At 35.8% G+C, this 22027-nt stretch overlaps 1 protein-coding gene across 2 annotated transcripts; it reads left to right on the forward strand.

Moving 5' to 3' along the window:
* The first annotated feature begins 193 nt into the window (after window positions 1-193).
* On the forward strand, window positions 194-20094 carry LOC121379087. 2 transcript variants are annotated; one of them, XM_041507549.1, is made up of 11 exons: window positions 194-362; window positions 1981-2075; window positions 4648-4757; window positions 6692-6814; window positions 7606-7897; window positions 10140-10293; window positions 11848-12035; window positions 13706-13891; window positions 15191-15269; window positions 15583-15632; window positions 18624-20094. In XM_041507549.1, exons 1-11 carry the CDS (start codon window positions 314-316, stop codon window positions 18726-18728), a joined length of 1431 nt encoding a protein of 476 aa, XP_041363483.1. In that variant the 5' UTR covers window positions 194-313; the 3' UTR covers window positions 18729-20094. The 2 variants fall into 2 exon arrangements, with proteins under 2 accessions (XP_041363483.1, XP_041363485.1); XM_041507551.1 differs by having other exon boundaries at window positions 259-362; window positions 1985-2075.
* The last annotated feature ends 1933 nt before the right edge of the window (window positions 20095-22027 follow it).

Consider the following 22027-nt stretch of genomic DNA (forward strand, 5'->3'; position numbering starts at 1 on the left):
TTTGTTAAACTGGTTTTGAATTATAGTCCGTGAGTTAAGTCTTAGTTATTACCGGTAGGTTGTTCGATTACCAGTCTTTGGTTCTTATTTTAGAGTTATTTCCCTTAGACACAATAAATATATTTCATATAGAGTTATTTCCCTGTTTACTTTTCTGTCAAACGTGAAATGTCATTTGTCATTATTTGTGCGATTATTAAAGTTACAACGGTGTTTGGGTTTTTTGGTAGTGAGTAAGCATGTTTAGAAGGAAAAAGAAACCAAACTAACAAGATGAGTGAAAGTAAATCGTACCCGGTTAAAGTTTATCTTTATGATATTTCAAAAGGGATGGCGAAAGCCCTGTCCCCCTTCCATTCTTGGTAAGCACCAATAATTATTTGACTGTTAATAGCTTTAATACCACACTGTTTTTTTTGTTGTTGTTTTTGTGTTGTTGTTTGTTTGTTTTTGGGTGTGTGTTTTTTTTTTTTTTTTGGGGGGGGGGGTGTGTTGAGGTTGAAACCCCCGCCTGCTTTAAGCAAATTTTCTCATTTTTATTTTTATTTACCCCCCCCCCCCAAAAAAAAATAAAAATCACAGTCTAAACCCACTTGCCCATTTTCTAGTTCGTTAAAATATCCCCTGGGTATAACGCCAAGGCCATACAATTTACACTTACGTGACTTAGCAACCCACCACCATTCTAAACAAAATTGCTTGAAATGAAATTGCAATAAAAATAATGAATCATCAAATGCCACCACATTTTCACACCCAAATTGAATATAATCGAATCAAATTGATTCGAATAAAAAAATAAAATAATGAGAAATATATACATAAATAAAACATATTTATAAATGCTATAAAATTAATTAATTTAATTAACTAAATACACTGATCATTTGCCAATAATTGAAATTTTACTCAGCACCATCTCTTCACCATCAATAATCGGAGTGGTTGATATGTAGCCCTGTGGTAAAGCTAGAAATAGAAATGAGAGATACATCATGATCATACACTCATTAGATTTTGCTAAGAAAAAAGGAAAATGTCCCAGCCAATTAGCTTAATCTAACAGTTCTCTAGATACATGGCAAAAGAAACTTTTGGAAACTAACAAAGCATAACAAAATTGTGATGTGTAAATGTAGAGCTTGAATTAACTCTTTCCCTCCTATTCTCGACTGCAGTCTAGACGCGACCAGTCTTTGTAAACACAGCTGTCAACATTCACAGGAGTTATCTATCTTGATTCTGTGAATGCTAGAATATAGTAGAATGACAATCGAATATTTTGAGCATATTTTGTTGACTGGTGTTCGTATTTAAGTTGTTATCGCAATATCACCCCCCCCCCCCCCCCCCCCCCCCCCCCAAAGGTCCAAATTTGTGTAAACGTTATTGATGATGTAACGTGCACATGAGTTCAATTTCTTGCTATTTGTATTATTATTTCTTTTTAAACATGTTGGGACATTATTATTTAATGAAAACTGAAGATTTGTAAAGGATGTATTCACCAAAAATAACTGATAATACAGACTTTGAAGTAGTCGATTAAAAGTGAAAATAAACTGTCATAAACAATCATGTCATGGATCGTGATTGTAGGGTTTTAAAAAAATAATTAATAGGTTCTTCTGTAAATTTTATTTTGGTAATTAGACTCACTAATATATTCTTTAAACTATGACACACATCAAAATAGTGTTAAATTAGTTTTACAACTTGAGGTTGAATAATGTAGGTTCAAAATTACATATATTTCATGTTGAAAAGCTGGGTGGACAAGAGCTAAACAAAAAATTGAATGTGATTTATTTTTAGTCAGTCAGGAAAAAAAGGGGGTCGTCTGTCAAACTGGTCAGACTGGTGGTTATATTTTTTAACTCGTCCATCATAATTTTCACTCAATTTGGTGAGCTAGTACTTTCTGCATCTAACGTTAATAATATTGTTTGGAAACTGAACATTGACACATTGTTCTTTCAGGGAGGCAGATAGATGGTGTTTGGCACACTGGAGTGGTGGTGTATGGAAAGGAATACTATTTTGGGGGCCTGGGCGGAATAGAGTCCTGTGATGTGGTAATTATGTGTGGAATTGCTGGAATAATTTGATAAATTTTGTATCATAAATCACAAGATACAAATGATACCAGGGCCCCGTTCCACAAAGCGATCCTAGCACAAAGATCACCTTATGTGCATGAGGTAGTTATGGATTTATGATAATCTTATGGCTAAGATGGTTTCGTGGAATGGGGCCTAGGACCTTTTAGATGTAACTTTTCTCCGTTCATTAGTACATACAATTTACCTTTGTGACAGGTATCTTAAAGCTGATATATATTTTTGTGCTGGGGTATTGTCATTTATTTGCTCATTCATTCATTGAATTTTTTTGTCAAACTTGTTGTTTTTATATTCATAATAAAAAAAGTTGGATATATATACTCTTCAAAAGAAGAAACGCAAAACCACATTGTCGTAACATTTGGAGAATTGATTTAATTATTGAATGGTGAGTCCGATAATTACCAAATGTTGCAGGATTGTTCACAATTCACTCTAGTCCATTGTGAGTAAGTGATAGGACACACCACCAAGTTCAAGGTCATCTGGAGTCAATACCGGGTGTGGCCTCCGCGTGTGTTGATAACTGCCTGGCACCGCCTGCCCATTGAAGCAACCAGAGTACGGATGACGTCCCGGGGGATGGTGGCCCACTCGGCCTGCAAGGCTGCTGCCAGCTCGGGCAGGGTCTGGGGCTGTGGTTGTCGCTGTCGGAGGCGTCGGTCCAACTCGTCCCATAGATGCTCAATTGGGTTCAAATCCGGTGATATCGATGGCCAAGGAAGGACATTAATGTTGTTGTTCTGTAGGAAAGCCATTGTGAGACGTGCTGTGTGAGGCCTGGCGTTGTCATGTTGGAACACTGCGTTGGCGTTGGCCATAACTGGAACGATGTGTGGCCGGAGGATCTGGTCAATGTAGCCCTGTGCATTCAGGTTGCCCTGCACGTGGACCAGGTCAGTTCTGCCAATGTGTGAGATGGCTGCCCACACCATGACACTACCCCCGCCGAATCTGTCCACTTCCTGCACGCAGTTTGCCGCATAACGTTCACCACGACGCCTATACACGCGACATCTTCCATCATGACGTCGGAGCAGAAATCGGGACTCGTCACTGAACCACACCTGTCTCCATCGCAGTTGAGGCCATTGTCGATGAATCTGGCACCACTGCAGTCGGAGTCGACGGTGTTGTGGTGTTAAGATGACACCTCGAACTGGACGTCTGGCACGAATTCCTACCTCACGTAGGCGGTTCCGTACGGTCTGGTCGGATATCCTGCGCAAACCTGGTATTGCTGCGGCTGTGGAGGTGGCAGTAGTCAATCGTTCCCGAAGGTGGCGTACCCGGATGTAGCGGTCCTGCCCGGGGGTAGTGACCCGTGGTCGACCGGATCTAGGGAGGTCACGTGTTGATCCATGTTGCTGGTAACGGTCCCACAGTCTGGAGATGGTGCTTGGGGACACATGGAATGCCCTGGCAACGGCCGTTCTGGATTCGCCTGCGTCTAGTCGGCCGATGGCATTGTTTCTCTGCGGTTCACTGAGACGTGGCATGTCCTGGATTGTCAACTGTCGGCCAGATACAGAGGCCAGGCAAGCGAACACCCTGCACTTTTATACTGTCGGTGTTCATGTTGCACGTGCAGACAACGCACGTGCAGTGGTTACATGGTTTGCACGTGGCTGCGTTTTTGCGAATATTCACATTTTGAAACTTTATTTTACAGTAGCTGCGTTTTATCGAATGTAACCGTGGGAATGTGTTTGGGACATGCAATGACCGTATATTCACAAAGCATGAACCGGTAGGAAACATAAAATCGGAGTTATAACCCATTTGTACCCTTTTGCGTTTCTTTTTTTGAAGAGTATATATTTATTTATCAATCATTGTGAAATTACATTACATGAAAAATATTTTGAATACATCTGTGGAGCACCAGATGGAATCAGAAATAGTTCAGTAGGCCCACCGATGGGTATTAATTCTAAACTAATCATGTCAGATGTGTGCATTACAACTGGGCCACAAGTGGATATTGAACCATCTGTTCTGAAAATGTCAGAGGAAAGTGCAGAATTTTATGTAAATAAATAATAGAAGGATATATATTATCTGGACATGGAGATGATGATTTCTAACAGCTGTTGCCTGAATTCTGGGTGTCAGACTAGTAGATTGATGTTACAGGAATGTAATTGGATTTGTACAATTTTTATTTATGATCGTATATTTGAAAATTGGATTCCTGGTGACTTTTGTTTGACACCCAGTAATTGATATGTTTTTCATTATGGGGTGTTGTTAAACATGAATGAATTCATTCACTCACTCACTCACTCACTCACTCACTCACTCACTCACTCACTCACTCACTCACTCACTCACTCACTCACTCACTTACTCACTCCCATTCATTAATTCATATGAATTTGTGGATTCCTGTTGGACCTCCCCAAAAATATTAGCCAAATAAATTATCAAATTTTATAGATTTGACACCTATCAGTCTTTAACATGAAGCTGTAACAATTAAATTTAATCAATTTGTTATCTGAATTTTTGTTCTAAATTACAGGGAGGAACAGTTCTTGGTGCACCAGACACTGTGTTGGATATGGGAAGCACTGAGATACCTAAGGAAGTATTCATGAACTACCTGGCCGACCTGTCTGCCAGCACGTACCGGTCCGACTCTTTCTACAATTTATAAAATATGGGCTGTACAATGAAACCCACTGTATTATTTAAAGGAACATATCCTAGTTTTTAAACACTTAAAACATATTTTTCACTATTAGAGCCGATTATGATCACTGAAATCAAACAATACTTATATTTAGATTATCCATTTCAGTACAACCAAAGTGTTTCTGGTCATCCAGGTGTTTCTAATACTACAAAATGCATTTTTCATATTTTTAGTCAATTTTTAGTGTATTTTTAAGGGTATTTCACCGTTTCAACGTTACAGACTCCTGTTTCACTCTGTTGTAACTTTATTCAAATGTGTTACAGGTTTGTAGATCAGCTTGAACTTAGTGGCCATTTTTACGGATTGAAACTAGGGTCTGTGACTTTAAGCAACCACCTTTAATGAGGAACTACCCTTTAATTCTGCTAAACCATGCAGTACAAACTGACCTGAATTAAGCAACTATCTGTCTTAAAAAATTCTCATTACTGGCCTCGGTGGTGATGTGGTTAAGCCATTGGACATAAGGTAGGTACTGGGTTCGCAGCCCGGTACCAGCTCACATACAGAGCAAGTTTTAATGACTCGAAGGGTACATGTAGGTGTAAGGCCACTATATCGACTTCTCTCTCACTAATAACTAACCCACTGTCGTGGACAGACAGCCCAGATAACTGAGGTGTGTGTCCAGGACAGACAGCCCAGATAACTGAGGTGTGTGTCCAGGACAGACAGCCCAGATAACTGAGGTGTGTGTCCAGGACAGCATGTTTGAACCTTAATTACCGGTAGATATAAGCACGAACATAAGTTGAAATGGATGAATGATTCTTACATTAGCATCTACTTAATATGTGTCTGACTGTACATGCAGCCTGTTGGGTGGTTGATAGACATTTTATAAGTTATATTTGAACATGCTTGCATAGCCTTACATTTTTCACTTAATTCACTAATTGGCATGAGTTTCCATCAGATGGTGGTCATATTTTACTTCCATGATGCTTATTTGCAATTCCTTCTTGAAAAGATTTGGGAATAATATGTACATGTAATCTCTACTGGGCATTCAGAGTTAACAACACATATGTATATCAGTTGCTTACTGTATTATTAGATTATGGTAGCCCCACTCCCATGGCTAGTGATATTCAGTGTTGGGCTAGTAAATAACTGCTGTTGCCATGCCCGATGGCTAGTGGAAATTGTTTTGGTCAAATGTTGCAGTGAAGTTTATTTTGTAAATATGAATATCCTCAAAACACCCCCCCCCCCCCCCCCCCCAATGTTAGTGTTTTTAAGCTCTATCTCCCTCTTTAGGTGACATATCTTATTATTACTATTATTTAGTAAAATTGTATTAAATTAAAGTAAAGTAGGGCTAGTGAATTTTTAATCGTGGCTAGTAAATTTTTAAAATCACTGATCCAGTAGCTAGTGGATTTTATAAAAAATTCTAGAAGCTCTGGATAAAGTTTGTTTTGTCAACATACATGTATTATTTTGCTTAAATTATGATTTGCAGATAGCCCCGAAAAAAAGACACATTATTTCAATAATTCACTGATTCATGGAAAATGGACAGGTAAAACATACATAAGCGTTAACGTTTCTATCACAAGCATTCAAATGCGCTTACTGAGGACATTGCCACTGATTAAAATCAGCAATTGTTCTCATGGCAAGAAGGGGAGTTTGTACATGTAGTTGAAAAATCTGTGGTTTTACTACTGTAAATGTTAGCTCACAACCAATCGGATTTAGTAGTGTATTGCACGTCTGTGGTGGTAGAATTATTAACTACAGGTTGCGCTAGAAAATTGGCCATCTGATGTTACCTTGTGTCAAAAAAGTATTTTTTTAAAACTTTGTTTTGAAGGTTTTTCAAATGTTTGAAGCATGAATGTTTCTTGTTGTGTTATTTCAGGCCAGAGAAGTACCACCTTCTCGAACACAACTGTAACAACTTCAGTGCAGATACTACACAGTTTTTGACGGGCAAGACCATTCCCTCTTACATCACTGGTCTACCCAGTGAGTTTCTAAGCACGTATGTACATAACAAAATACAATGTATATGTGTACAATTGGTATTCCATCCATCCATCCATCCATCCATCCATCCACTTCTTTTAATTCTGTGAAATTGTCATGATATATCATTAGGTTTCTGAAGGTTGCGTCATTGAAAATATTCAAAATATTCTCCCTTATTGCTCACATCGACTCTTTAATAAAATTATTTAGTACATGTTTGTACATTTGATATAAAATAATAGTTTCGAAAATTAACTCTTATTTTTTATCCATTGTTATTAATCAAAATGTTAATTTTGAGCCCTGATCCAACATTCTTCTGTCCATCCATCCGTCCATCCATCCATCCATTCACCCATACTTCCATCTGTCCATCCATCCATCCATCCATCCATCCATCCATCCATCCATCCATCCATCCATCCATCACATGTTCTGCTGTTTAGATGGATATGTGACATCAGTTTTTCATTTTACTGCCCATTTTTACCATGTATTATTTTGAAGCCACTGTTTATGACATGGATGTTAAAAAGACAATATGTAGGGCTCAAAATAAAAGCAGCACTGACGGCAATTGCTACATCTGGACCAATGAGATAACGTTATGTTGCAATGAATGCAACAGAATTTAATTATTAGCCAATGAATAATAAATCAATGTGCTCTAGTAGTGTCATTAAACAAAACTTTTATTTTAAAAATTGCTGAAAGTAACAAATTCTTAAATTTGAATCCTGATATGGAACTTCCGACTAAAAGAATGCACCTTTAATATTATTAATTTTATTTTTCTCTTCACAGCCCCCTTGGTCAAATGATAAAGCCTCTGATTGACCAGCTGTCCGTCCAGCCATCCGGCGGTCGCACTCTGTTTCCCGCCAGTTCGGGCCACTCCTCCAAACAGAACAAAAATGCCAGCTCGTGTTATTCAGCATCATCACCTGAAAACTTCACATCACACAGTGACCTGGGTCGCTCTGACCTGCGTCACTCCGACCTCAGTGAACCCGTCAGCCAGTCGGGTTTCAGGTCGGATCCTGTGAAGAAGAAGTGTCCTACTGATGTAGAACCAGTCATCTTCAAACCAGATGGGGTGAGTATCTGTTGAAACAAGGTAACTAGAGAGTAACAAGTTAATAACATATGTGTGATATCGGCTTTATTCTGTTGTCAGTGCAGGATTTACCTCAGTAATTTGAGCCCTTGCTTGAGGTGCGTGCATCGCAGGATCGAACCATCTCGGTGCATCCATTCAACTGATTGGGTTTTTTTCTCGTTTCAACCAGTGCACCACAACTGGTCAAAGGCCATGGTATGTGCTTTCTTGTCTGTGGGAAAGTGCATATAAAAGATCCCTTGCTGCATTAGGAAAAATGTAGCGGGTTTCCTCTGATGACTACATGTCCGAATTACCAAACGTGTTACATCCAATAGCTGATGATTAATTAATCAATGTGCTCTAGTGGTGTCATTAAACAAAACCAAACTTTATTTGTCCTGAACCAGATAAAATTGATAACCTTTGTTATTATCCTGTTATTGTTGTTCAATAATTCCAATCTGTAAATCTACTATGTTATAAATGTTTGGATTGGTTCAAACAATATGTGACTTAAAAAAAAAACCGACATGCATGACTGCATGAATATCTGTTTTACACTACTTCCGGCAATGCTTAGAAAATAAAATAGATTGTGTCAACTAAATTCTTAATTTGAGATAAATATACAGAACTTCATATACGTTGTTTTCGCTTCCTATTCATTGCACAAGTTTATTTTGCACAAGAATATATACCACAAAACTGCGTAGCGGTTGAGTGGTATGTTCTTTCGCAAAATAAACAAGTGCAATAAATAGGCAGCTAAAACAACGTATGTGAAGTTCTGTATTTACTACATATCTTCTTTTATGTTTTACAAAAATTGTTTTTAATTTAATGTCATAACAACACTTTGTTAAATCTATGATCAAAACTCCTTTCATGGATTTGCTTAACGTTAAGAATCATATTCTGCGACAGCCTTCAAATACGATGTGATGTAATTTGTAAATCATATATGATGTCAGTAAGTAAAATGCGCTAACTGCATTAAAAATAAAAGGGAATTCCCCATTTAAAAGTTCCGGTCCAGATTGCACATATGTGTAATACAAAATAAATTTATTACGCGGTTTCAAAATGTCTTTATTACTATAGTAAGATTGAATAGGTATGTAATAAATAAAATTACTGTTTAAATGTTAGTTTGAACTCAAAACTTTAATGACTCACGTGCATACAATTTGTATGGCATTTCCATGACAATAAAGTCTCAGACTCTATTATTAGGAGTTGAGATTTAACTTACTTGGTTGGGTGCTCACTTGAGGTGCTTGCGTTGCAGGATTGAAACACCTCTGTGGATCCATTCAAATCATTGGAGTTTTTTCCTTGTTCTAACCAGTGCACCACAACTGGTCAGAGGCTGTGGTATGTGCTTTCCTGTCTGTATGAAAGTGCATATAAAAGAACTCTTGCTCCATTAGAAAAAATGTAGCAGGTTTTCTCTGATGACTATGTGTCAGAATTACTAAACATTTTACATCCAATAGCTGATAATTAATTAATCAATGTGCTCTAGTGGTGTCGTTAAACAAAAGAAACAGACTATTAATTTGTACGTTAGTTTAGTCTCAAATCTCTAATGACTCACATGCAGACAATTTGTATTTGTTTTCCATGACAGTAAAATATCAGACTCTGTTAGTCTTGATTCTAGACTAAATGTTTTGGTTACATATCAGGCATATAGCGGCAATAAGATCTGGTTTCAGTCAGGCTGGACTGTTCTCTACATAACGTTCATAATATACTGTGTATTTCAGTTTGAGTTATAGTGTTGCCAAAAATATAATTAATATAAAGTTTAGGGTCTTAGTTCCCAAAACGTTTGCAACTTTGCAATATGACAGTGCAGTGCAAAAAGACTTACAAGGGCATTGTGATGTTGCATAAGAGAACTTTGTCAATTAGACCCCTGGGCCCAATTTCACAAAACGTAAATCTACGACAAAACCACAATTCTTATTACTATTATAGTACAACAAATATATTTTGAAGAACACATATTTCATTTTCTTTTGTCCTTAAAATACTCCAGCTTTCGTAATGATGTAATTTTCTACATGAAATTGATGCCAAAAACATGTAAACGCACGACCGGTATAACTGCTAGTAACAGACGTAAACTTACAATGTTTAGTAAAATGGGCCCCTGGTTCATGAATGAATATTTATTTTCTTACAAGTAGCTGGTTGTTTGTGTAAGTTTGTCATTTTGTTTTTATTTTAGGACTTTCTTGAACAGTGTATGAACAAAGAGACCAACCAAACGACAGACGGCGTCTTCCCACCTGGAGACACGGAGCTGTGGCAGGAAATAACAGAATATCTCTCGACAGAAGAGTGCTCCTTTTCCCTCGGAAGGATTCATCTTCAGATTATTGGTAATATATATTTGGGTGTTGTTTAGGAAACCCAATCCTTACATCTTTTCACATGCATCTCCTTGTGTTATAAAACTGCAGAAAAAAAAGTCCATCCTTTTGTGGCCATATCTGTTAGTTTGCAGTAAAAATGCTAGAGCTATGGCCTGTCCAAAGTAGAGTTCTTACTGGGTGCATTGTGATATGAGATTTGCAACCACCAGTCAAGCTTACTTCTAGCAGAGATTCACCCATTGCCATCCATCTCCAGATCTTCAAGCTAATCTACATGTAGGTTGGATTTTAATTGGCCATAACCAGCATTATTGTACCTTTTTCTTGCCCAGTGAACTGAATTAGCCAGCTTTTGCATGGTATTAGATTAATCTATCTAGTTCTCCGGGACTGGACGATTTGAAATATGCCTGACGTCATAATTCATGTTTTACAACGATTGATGTCATAACTCATGTTTTACAACAATTGATGTCATAATTCATGTTTTACAACGATTGATGTCATAATTTATGTTTTACAACAATTGATGTCATAATTCATGTTTTACAACAATTGATGTCATAATTCATGTTTTACAACGATTGATGTCATAACTCATGTTTTTCAGATTCTGTTGAATTACTTATTTCCCAAGTTGCCATTTTCACATTGAATCATTGTTTTAAAAATAATGAAATAAATTAATATTTTCAACTTATATTTATGGTTAAGTTGATACAGTTTTATGTTGTTGCATAATGTGGACTATATTTTTCCGCATATGATTAAATAAGCTTACAAAATTAATGTTTTGTTCTATAATAAAATGGGCATGAAATAAAATCAATCACCGTTGTGAGATATATATACGGCAATTCCAACCCGTGGGACAAAATGTTTTTATAAGTGCCCAGAGCTGTAAACCTCAGCCCTCACAAAAACATTTTGTTCATCAGGTAGGAATTTCCTTAGATATGAAGATTTTCATTGCAAAACACGATAAACGCCTCTATACACACTCAATCCTAAAAACGTTTTATTCCAAACCACTATAAACACTACTCCAGTTTCTCTACAATCTGCGATATATCCTCAGACAATCGTATCGCGTTTTGCTGAAAATTGAATTTGAACTTGGGTTTTGTCTTAGTGGTGTTTGCACAATGGTTTTTAATATAGCATTTATCGTGTTTTGCAATTTAACTTCATATATCTCACAGCAGTGATATATTCTTTTAGTCTGTCACTGCTCACCTCGGTCACCTCAGTTGTCCTATTCTTTGATTGTTTTTTTCTTCTTCTTTTTTTCCGTTTCAACCAGTTCACCACACCTGGTATATATCGACGGTTGTGGCTATGGGAAAATGCATATAAAAGATCTGTTACTGCTGATGGAAAATGTTGTTGTAGTTTTCTTCTGAAGACGGTATCAGAATTACCAAATGTTTGACATGCAATAACCGATGATCAATTAATCGGTGTACTCCAGTGGTGTCGTTAAACAAAACAAACTTTTAACCTTTGCTATAATACAGTAAACCAATAATATGCAAAATGATTTGTATTGTTTATTTGTAGGTAGAGCGATAAATAACCCTGAGATTTCCGTGGAGAAGAAGCTCTGCATGTGTCATCTTCTTCAACTGCTGGTGCTCAGAAACGACTTTCTGCACCTTCTGTCACATGACACGAGTCACATGGTCACCAGTCTGCTCACTCACTTTATGGAGCAGACGTTATCGTTTAAAATAGATCTTATCAAAATGGTACGTCGTTGTTAGTTATGTCATTGTTAACCTTTAGACTACTGGATTAATTTTTGACAAAAATCATGTTGAGTGGGTACAAGTTTATAGTTGAGTGGGTACAAGTTTATAATTTTTACTCACATATATTCACTTAAATGTTTTATAAATACATAAAATAAAGTTCATATTTGAATTAGTAAGTATTATTTTTGTGTATTTTTCTAATTTTTATGTTATTTTAGATCAGTTATTGTTGATTAAAATTAGGCAAAAAATAGAAAAAGTCACGTTTACTTACGGGCATTTGTGGCCAGATAGCCAGTATTTATGTCCATTATTCCCAATGACTGTTTTTCAGACCAGATTTTTTGTTTAGAACAAACTACAATTCATATCCCAATATTTAGTGATTTTCGTTGTTTGCAAAACAATCAAATTTATTGATAATATTATCAAATTAGCTGTCACAATCAGCTATTGATTCCTCAAAATAACTGCGACATTCCACCATTGGTGTCTAGCGAAAATACTTGCTGAAAACCACGTTTTGGACTAAATATTCCCATGTATTTTCAATTGAAAAACGAAAAACTGAAGCTGTCATACTCTGAATTAATCTGTTTCCCATGTTCTATTGTTATTTCTAAATATGAATTGAGAAATGCACTGTATACAGTGTACATTATGTCGACTGGTATGACGTCGGGCGAGGTAGTCCAAAGTTTAAATCATCTAAAATATGATATACATGTACCACTGTTGAGTCATTTGTAATTCTCACGGTCAGTCAAGCATTTTAACTGACTATTTGAAAATTGAAGTTTTTAAATTAAATATAATCATACACAGAAATAAAAGATGAAACATAATTTTAAAACGTTAATGTAATTTTTACACTGAATTTCACCTCTTTGTGTTTGTCCTTCTCACAGTGAATTTGTCAACAATATTACCTTATGAAGTAAAAAAGACATAGGCAGTACTCCACAACTGGTGTAACAAAGTCTGTGGTATGTACTATCCTGTATGTGGGATGGTGCATATAAAAGATCCCTTGCTGCTACTAAATAAAAAAGAGTATCCCATGGAGTAGCAGCAGCAGATTTCCTCTCTAATTATCTCTGTCATCCTTAACCATATGTCAGACGCCATATAACTGTAATTAAAATGTGTTGAGTGCATAATTAAATAAAACATGTCTTTCTTTCTTTCTTTAAAAAAGACATATAAACAGATGATCTGATAATTCCAACAATAACTGACTGACTTTGTTTCTGTCTGACCGGCCTCGGTGGTGTCGTGGTTAGGTCATCAGTCTACAGGCTGGTAGGTACTGGGCTCGGATCGCATGGGATTTTTAATCCAGATACCGACTCCAAACCCTGAGTGAGTGCTCCGCAAGACTCAGTGGGTAAGTGTAAACCACTTGCACCGACCAGTGATCCATAACTGGTTCAACAAAGGCCATGGTTTGTGCTATCCTGCCTGTGGGAAGCGCAAATAAAAGATCCCTTGCTGCCTGTTGTAAAAGAGTAGCCTATGTGGCGACAGCGGGTTTCCTCTAAAAAAACCTGTCAGAATGACCATATGTTTGACATCCAATAGCTGATGATAAGATAAAAAATCAATGTGCTCTAGTGGCGTCGTTAAATAAAACAAACTTTCTTTCTTTTTGTTTCTGTCTGCAGCTTGCCAACTGTTACTCTTCTGACTACAGTCGTGCAGTGATGTCTAAAGTGCAGGACTCTGATTCTGGTGAGTTCAAGATGGAGAAGCGGATCTCTCAGATTTGTACGTCGTGTCTGCTTGACGAGACGGTGCCCGATATGATGGAGGCTGCAGCAGGTCTGGTGCTCAACATCAGTCTCGGGAAGGTGGGTCGGCTCAGAAATACACGGAGGGTTGACGGCCAGAACTGGTTATGTCCCCTTGTTGCTAAATTGAGAGTAGTCCACTATATCATGTTTTTTTAGGCTTTTTTTTAATTGTAGGTTTTTCTGTGGGGTTTTCTTTTTTGTGGAAAGGACATACATGTAATACGAGGGATGTGTCATGTACTAATGGAAAGAAATAAGAGAACACCAGGCTACAGATTTTTTATATCGTAAAACCATTGTAGGCTACGATGGTTTATTGTAGTGCTAAGATAGCGTTGAAAATATGGCACAGGGCTTGAACTAAAGAATTTGTTACCTATGGCAATTTAGAAAGGTTTCTATTGTCATCTATGACAATTTTGAGCCAGCACACAACAATTTTAAACCAGCAACTTTTGTAACAGATGAACACAACATAAAAAAGAAAAGAAATCAACCTTTCAACCTATGACAATCATTTTTGTCTAGTGGCAAAATATCATTGGTAAAGTCCCTGACCTACAGCCATTCATATCCGTGATTCCTCTTATACTTCTTGACCATGTATCAAAATAACCATTATAGTTTACAATGTGCTGAGGTCTCACTACACAATTCACTTCCGGGTGAGAGTTCATTGATCACGGTTCACTATACATGTAGTTCCTAATTGTGACACGTTATGGTTCACATATTCACTTCTAGGAAATGGTGAAGAATTAAAACAATATGTATGTTTAATGGTAAGCCTTCTGGCTGTATTTTGCCCATGTTATTTGGTAATATTGTGCATTGACCTTTTGGAACATGGGTGTATTAATGCAAGAGACAGCTGGAATGAATCGGTTAATGAACCACCTGTTCGGACTGGTACTACAGCCAGATGCAGTCATATAGCAAAAAACGGAGACGGAAATGTTCTCAATTTTGGAGTGAAAATAAATGCTTATATAATGTATGTTCGCAATGGTGTATATTGTTAGTGCCAACGAGAACCCGTTCTATTGGCAATCTTCATCTGAAGTTGGGCAATTTAACATGGGTTTCAATGGCAAATGACATCTGTGTAGTGAGACCTGAGATGTCCTTACCCATTACTCCTTTCTTCTTCTCTCCTTGGGTTACATGGTAGATTAAAAAAACAATTTGGACTGCAGTAACTAGAGTTAAGTGTCACCTGTAAGAAGCACAATACCATTAGTGTCATGTCTGTTTTCATTAAATTGACAGTCAAGGTTTTTCTTTCTTTTTTCTGACTTGTCAAGTCACAGGACTTTAATTACAGTTATTTATTATTAAAGTTTACTCTATTCACAGGTCAGTTATGACACTGAACTAGAAATTGGCAGTGCGCTACTTCACTGCTTACGGCAGCCTCTTCCAACAGAGAAAGCTAGTAAGTATTGTCAGGCATTAAACTACAGTAAAAAAGTAAACAAAGATTGTAATAAAAAATATTTTTCTTTCTGAAGGACAGCAATTCATAGAAACCACCCGATTTGAGAAGTTTTCCTTTTATCTCCCAAATTCTGTAATAAAATAAATGTAACGAATCAATGAAATTCCCGCAGCAAACTAATTTTTTAAGGATGACCATGTGTTACTTTTATAAAATCATATTTTATTTAATCGAATGAAAGAAAGAAAAAAAAAAAGAGTTGTGAATGCTAATGATTCATTTAACATTGTGTTTCTTATGTTTTTTGCAGCTCTCTGTTGCCTGTCTAGTGTGTTACAGTTCACAGAATGCAATGCTGAGGTACGTATTGTCTGTTAACCCTGCTAAGTTTAGTGTAATAATTGCATTATTTACACGACAGTTCAGGGGACACACTTGTATGATCTGTGATCACCTAGTGATGGTTATAATAACGAAGTCAGAAGCTTTGTATAATGACACTTCAGCACTGATTAACAGACAGCTATTACTATTAGGTGTCTAACATACTTTATTATCCACATCTGACCCCATATAACCGTAAATAAAATGTGTTGAGTGCGTCGTTAAATAAAACATTTCCTTTATTATCCACATACATGTAGTTCAACATATTCAGGGAAATATAATCAGTATGACCCACATGTGTCATAATGATTTCACGTGCATAGTGAATGACAATTTGGTGAAGCGACATCATAAATTAATGCGGCTTCTCCAGTGTAAACACTTGTAAACATGTATCAAAATGACGTCATTTTGTGGTCTCTTTTTAGTTATGTTTGAAATGTTTTGACATGGACATTTGGAATAATGTGGATAATAAAGAAATTATTACACTCGTGTGTGAATCGTACTGATTTTATGAAACTCTTGTCAGGATTCATGTATTACCCTCGCTCTAGCTCATGTAATACAATAATCCTGACACTCGTTTCGTAAAATCAGTACGACACACAACCTCATATAATAATCTCTATGAATCATAACTGAACCATGTAATACACAGAACTGGAAAAGAAACCCGCTACATGGTTATTCCTATTGATTAGCAGCAAAGGGTCTTTCATATCACCTGCCTACAGGGGCATTGGAAGCAGAGGTCAGGGGCACTGAAGATTACACATTGCACCCCTCCCAACCCACCAGTTGAAAGACGAGTTAATATATAACTGGTCTGTCCTACTGCTGGCATCGTCCAACACCTCTGTTTTCCAATGCCAGATTAGAACATGCTAGTTGAAGCCAAAATGGAAACAATCTGTTCATTGAGGAGGATTGATCCTCGGACCCATTGCTTTACAGACGATTCGTCCACCGTACAATTCGTCCACATACAATTCGTCCACCCACCTCGGACAATTCGTTCACTCGATTATAACATTTAGACCAATAAATCTAAAATGTTATTTCTTAGCGATTGAAATGGTTAATTATTTTTGTTTTGTGGTAAACTACTAGTATATGAAACAATAAAACAAACTATATATATATATGTGTGTATATGTATATGTATGTATAATATGTATGTGTATATGTATATGTATATGTATGTATAATATGTATGTGTATATGTATATGTATATGTATATGTATATAATTATTATTATTATTATTATTATTATTAATTTTGAAATATACAATAATCATAAATTTACTTTATGTTGATATTCCACTAAAATAAAAAGTGTCCGTACATTTATTTAGTCTGTGGACGAAATATATGGTAAATAACTAATATTTTGTTTATAGTGAACGAATTGTCCAAGAAAATTTTTTGGTTGTGGACGAATCGTCTCAAGTTCAATAGTGTACGAATTGTCTGTGGACGAAACTTCCAGAGGACGAATCATCTGCATCCCGACCCATCACACCTCAGGCTCTATCAAGCCTCAGACCACAATTAATTACACTATGTTTCTCATATAGCCCCAGTGGCTGTAGCACTTTTATTAATTTCACCAGGCTATTGGCATTTCACAAGAAACCTTACCTGCCTGGGGCCAATGAACACTCAAAAGGACGACCCCTGTTGTCCAGCTCTTTTTCACATTATATCAGTGTAAACAAACACACGTGGGCTAAGGGACCGAATCACACCCATTTCTGTGCATTTTATAGAAATGTTGCATGACTTCAAGGTGCAGTATCCAAGTGCACATATTCACTAACTGCATCCTCTTCCCTGTCAAATCCAGAATAACAATTCAGCATACAAAGCAACTCCCCAGCCATTAATCACATAACAAGAAAACTATATTTTCTCGCATTCGTTTCCGTATTTTGGGCAACCAAATGGGTAGATATCTCTAGTCTGATGCCATCATTCAGCTGTATTCTACTCCTCAAAGAAGAGCATAAATAGTAATTATTGTAAAAAGGTCATGGAATTTGAAATCTTAAATAAGACTGTTTTGAGTTCGTAGTGTGTAACTAACAAGTATTTTTAACAAATAAAATTCCATATTACATACATTTTCTTGTTTACAGTATCAGTTATCTGTATGTGCAATGTGTTTCTCGTCATCCTAATAGTTACAGTGCTCAAACAGGATTTTACCGCCAAATAATTTTGTACATAATAAAAAATGTATTTGGAAAATTGCGCAGTCAGTCTGGGATCGGTCCCGTCCGTGGGCCCATTGGGCTATTTCTCATTTCAGCCAGTGCACCACAACTGGTATATCAAAGGCTGTACTACCCTGTCTGTGGGATGGTGCATATAAAAGATCTCTTGCTGCTAATCGAAAAGAGTTGGCAGCAGCAGGTTTTCTCTCTCAATATATGTGGTCCTTAACCATATGTCCGACACATATAACCGTAAAAAGAAATGTGTTAAGTGTGTCGTTAAATAAAACATTTCCTTCTTTTCCTTCCTTGGAAAATTAAAATAAAGTTTGAGCTGCGGTAAACATTAAACAACAAACAATCAAACAACAATAAACACTCTTTGTTATACAGACTGATCTTTTAATAAAAAAAACAATAATAAAAATTTCTTGGTTGATAAAAAACCCCAAAAAAAACCCCCATCTTACAATGGCAGCAAACTCTCGACAGTCCCTTTAACATTACCAGGATATAAAACTAACATGAATAGTTTTAAAACCCTTTTAACACTTGATTACCAGGTATATTAGTTTCGTTTTAAAAAGTTGATCTTTGAAGAAGTCCAAAAATGCTAAATATTGGTTCTTCTTCAATTATTGTAGATATATTGAACTGATTAAATTTTGAAAAAAATCTTTTCTATATATTACCTAGTTGCATTTTAAAAATTCATGCATATTTGATGTTTCACATATTTTTCAGGTTCGTTCCTTGGCTGGTATACTGGGGATTGACTGGTCACAACACACTGGAATTTCTTCTCGAGCAAAACAAATCTGTGATAAACTTTTGACCCAAATCAACTAGTAAAATATTAAGTGGGACATTCTTAATAGTATCAAGAATTACTGTGTAATACTTGAATGGAGAGTAAGATTTTGAAAACATTAATACACAAAGAGTTCGTTTCCAAATTTTGGAGTTTGCGATGAAAGGTATACTGATATTAGTATATGATAATAAAGTTTACGTCAAAACGCAATCTATACCCATTAACTTGGATGCTAAAACTATGCTATGTCATGTTGCAGCAAAATCACGCTTCATCTCAAAATCACATAAATGGATATATTCTTCAATATATTTATAGTCATAGTGCTTTAGTAACAAGTGTGTGCAACCTGCTAACCTTTAGTAGATGATGTTCAAGCTTAATCTTTATTAATTTATTCAAACTGTGTGTTAGAACATTTACTCAATGTGTCTGACATTTCCAGACAACGTTCTACGAAGCACGCAAGAAAAAAGAAGAAAGTTCTGTCTTGCATGGTTGCAGTTTTGCAAGATAAAGCCAAAGTGTCATGAGAAAAATCATGAAGAAACACGTTTATCATGTTATTACAGGGATCGAACGCAATGACAGCACCGACAGGAATTCCCGTCATTAAGATCTAAATTGTCATAAGTCGGGTGCATCTCCAACGACAGTTTTGTGCCGCTAGATAAAAATTTATGCTATACTAAAACTCCTCGATAATGGCAAAATTTATACACCTGGTGTACATTATCTGCCAGTATGTAACATTTTTACTTTTGCTGTCGGTGGGCCATTTCACCCACAATTTTTTTTTTTTTTTTACAAATTCTTAAGTTCTAGCCCCATTATTATTAAAAAAAAGTGGGGAAAACGAAACCTATCAAATTGAAAGTGTATGATATTAGTTGTTTATACTGGGCTGTTCACAGTGTTCAACAAATATTCGCTGGAAGGGAGAGGGAGCTAATATTAGTTTTTGTTTAACGACATCACTAGAGTACATCTGTTAGTAACTAATAGCAACTACTGGATGACAAACATTTGATAATTCTAACATATAGTCTTAGAGGAAACCTGCTACATTTTTTCAATAGTAATAACAGATCTTTATAAATAGTATGCACTTTCCAACAGACAGGACAGCACATATCACAGCCTTGGGGCACTGTATGGGAAGAAACAAATGAAAAAAAGAATTGATCCACCAAAGGGGTTCGATTTTATAAACAAAGCATCTCAGCTAATGCTGTACCAATGGAGCTAGAAAAAACCCCTGGAGATGGGGTTAATGCCAGTGGTATGCTTTTAAAAAAAAAAAATCTGTAAGAATATCATTTGCTAAAGGGGCGAGATGTAGCTCAGTCAGTTGAGTGCTCACTTGAGGTGCTTGTGTTGCAGGTTCGAACCACCTTGATGGATCCATTCAACTGATTGGTTTTTTTTTCTCATTCCAACCAGTGCACCACAATTGGTCAAGAGGCCATGGTGTGTGCTTTCCTTTGACATCCATTAACTGATGATTAATTAATTAATGTGCTCCAGTGGTGTCGCTAAACAATAAACAAACATTTGCAAAATCAACATTTTGATGTACTTTTGGTATGGGGTTGGATGCAAAAAAGAAGAAAATGGTTGTGAAAATGAGGATGTTTGTGAACAGCCTCTAAATGGCTGTAATAAGTGGGCGATCTTTCCAGTGTTGACAGTTGAAATTTATTTTTTAAATTAAAATTATTGCTTTGATAGCATATACATCTACTTTAAAGCAGTTTTATCCGTGTTCATGTTTTTCTTTTATGGTGAATCTTATACATATTGATATTAAATTATTTGTGTTTGTTACTGAAATTAAATTAAGAAATAAAAAGAAATCCTGTGTTTATATCTTTTTTTTTTAGATAGTAGTATAATAAAACTTTTGTTCAGTCAGATAATTATCTGTAATATGAATTCATTCAGGTGTGGGTTTTTTTCATCCAAAACAGTTGCCTAGAAAGCTTGTATGTTGTGTTCTGACTGAAAAAGATACCTTGCTGCTAAATTCTCTAAAGCACTGGTTAAATAATGTGCTGGGGTATCATACGAATAATTCCTTTTCTTTTTACAGTCAAAACTATACACAATATGAAGCATACAAAATAACCAAGCTTTTTGTAATGAAATAATCATTTATTTACAATTTTCCATTTACAATATACCTTAATTATAATAATATAATGTAAAACATTATCTTTCTATTAAGTAGTAATTTTTTTTACAACATAACAATTTTCTAACAACTTAACCTTTATACAGTGGACTATAAACAAATACTGTAGCTGTAAACAACTAAATATATATTATGTACTATATAATAAATACCCGGTCATGACTACACAATAAAATACAATAATGTCTGTAAAAAGTATACCCATTAGGTTCCTACGTAGACAAGACTAGACAAATTATTGTTGCACTGTTATTGGTTGAAATATATTCAAATATATTTAATGAACACATTTTTATTATTATTATTTTTTATTTATTTTTTTGCAATCATAATGTAACAGAATATGATAAGCAAATAAACAGGTGATATTCTGTGGGTGATGGAATACATCTTGACAAGTTATTTCCAACTTCACTACATTTGCACTACTGTTGTAGTTGTTTAATTGCATATTCTAATTTTAAAAGATTTAAAGGAACCGTCTCGAGTTGGGAGTCATTGTAAAATGTTTTCAAATTTCAGTGTCATTTTGGCAATTAAAATTGCATATTAAATACATGTTCTTGTTTAGAATACCTGTGTGTGTATATCCAATGTGTTTGTGGTTGTGTGTTAATGTTTGTAGCAGGCATTGTTCATTTTACTTAGCAGTATATATTTTTTTCTTACATATGAAATTATAATTGGAAGGTACAATCCAGTTTGAGCTACAACAAACATTAGAATGATAAAAAAAATACCTTGTTTATACAGACAGAAACAAGAAAATATTTTAGTCATCAAAAAGGCTTTGCATGTTGTAAACATGTTGCCATGGCAACAAAATTGGGATAGTCCCTTTAAATGGGACAAACTGATGTTGTTAACACAATTTGCATATTTATTTCATAACCAATGCTTGAAAAGCTCTTACTGGACATAATAAAGTTATCCCCTTATAGCAAACAACATGGTTATTAAAATGAATCTTCCATTGAACAACGGCTAATTGAATGTACAGAAGAGCTGAGGAAAAAACCCCAGGAATAAAATATCACTTCCTCCTCTAGTTATGTTGGATAAAGAACAACAATTAATAGCTGATTAATGATGTACAATATCTGCTTTCAAATTAGGTTTTGTTTTATTTTTGAAATGCTG

Source organism: Gigantopelta aegis, chromosome 8, assembly GCF_016097555.1.
Source record: "Gigantopelta aegis isolate Gae_Host chromosome 8, Gae_host_genome, whole genome shotgun sequence".
In the NCBI taxonomy this organism is placed as follows: Eukaryota; Metazoa; Mollusca; class Gastropoda; order Neomphalida; family Peltospiridae; genus Gigantopelta; species Gigantopelta aegis.

What these genes read in the sequence shown, in the direction of transcription:
- LOC121379087 (XM_041507551.1), top strand. Translation starts at nt 274, where the DNA reads ATGAGTGAAAGTAAATCGTACCCGGTTAAAGTTTATCTTTATGATATT. An exon ending in CTGTCCCCCTTCCATTCTTG is followed by an intron (nt 363 to 1,984) that starts GTAAGCACCAAT and finishes TCTTTCAGGGAG; the next exon opens with GCAGATAGATGGTGTTTGGC. An exon ending in TCTTCCAACAGAGAAAGCTA is followed by an intron (nt 15,270 to 15,582) that starts GTAAGTATTGTC and finishes TGTTTTTTGCAG; the next exon opens with CTCTCTGTTGCCTGTCTAGT.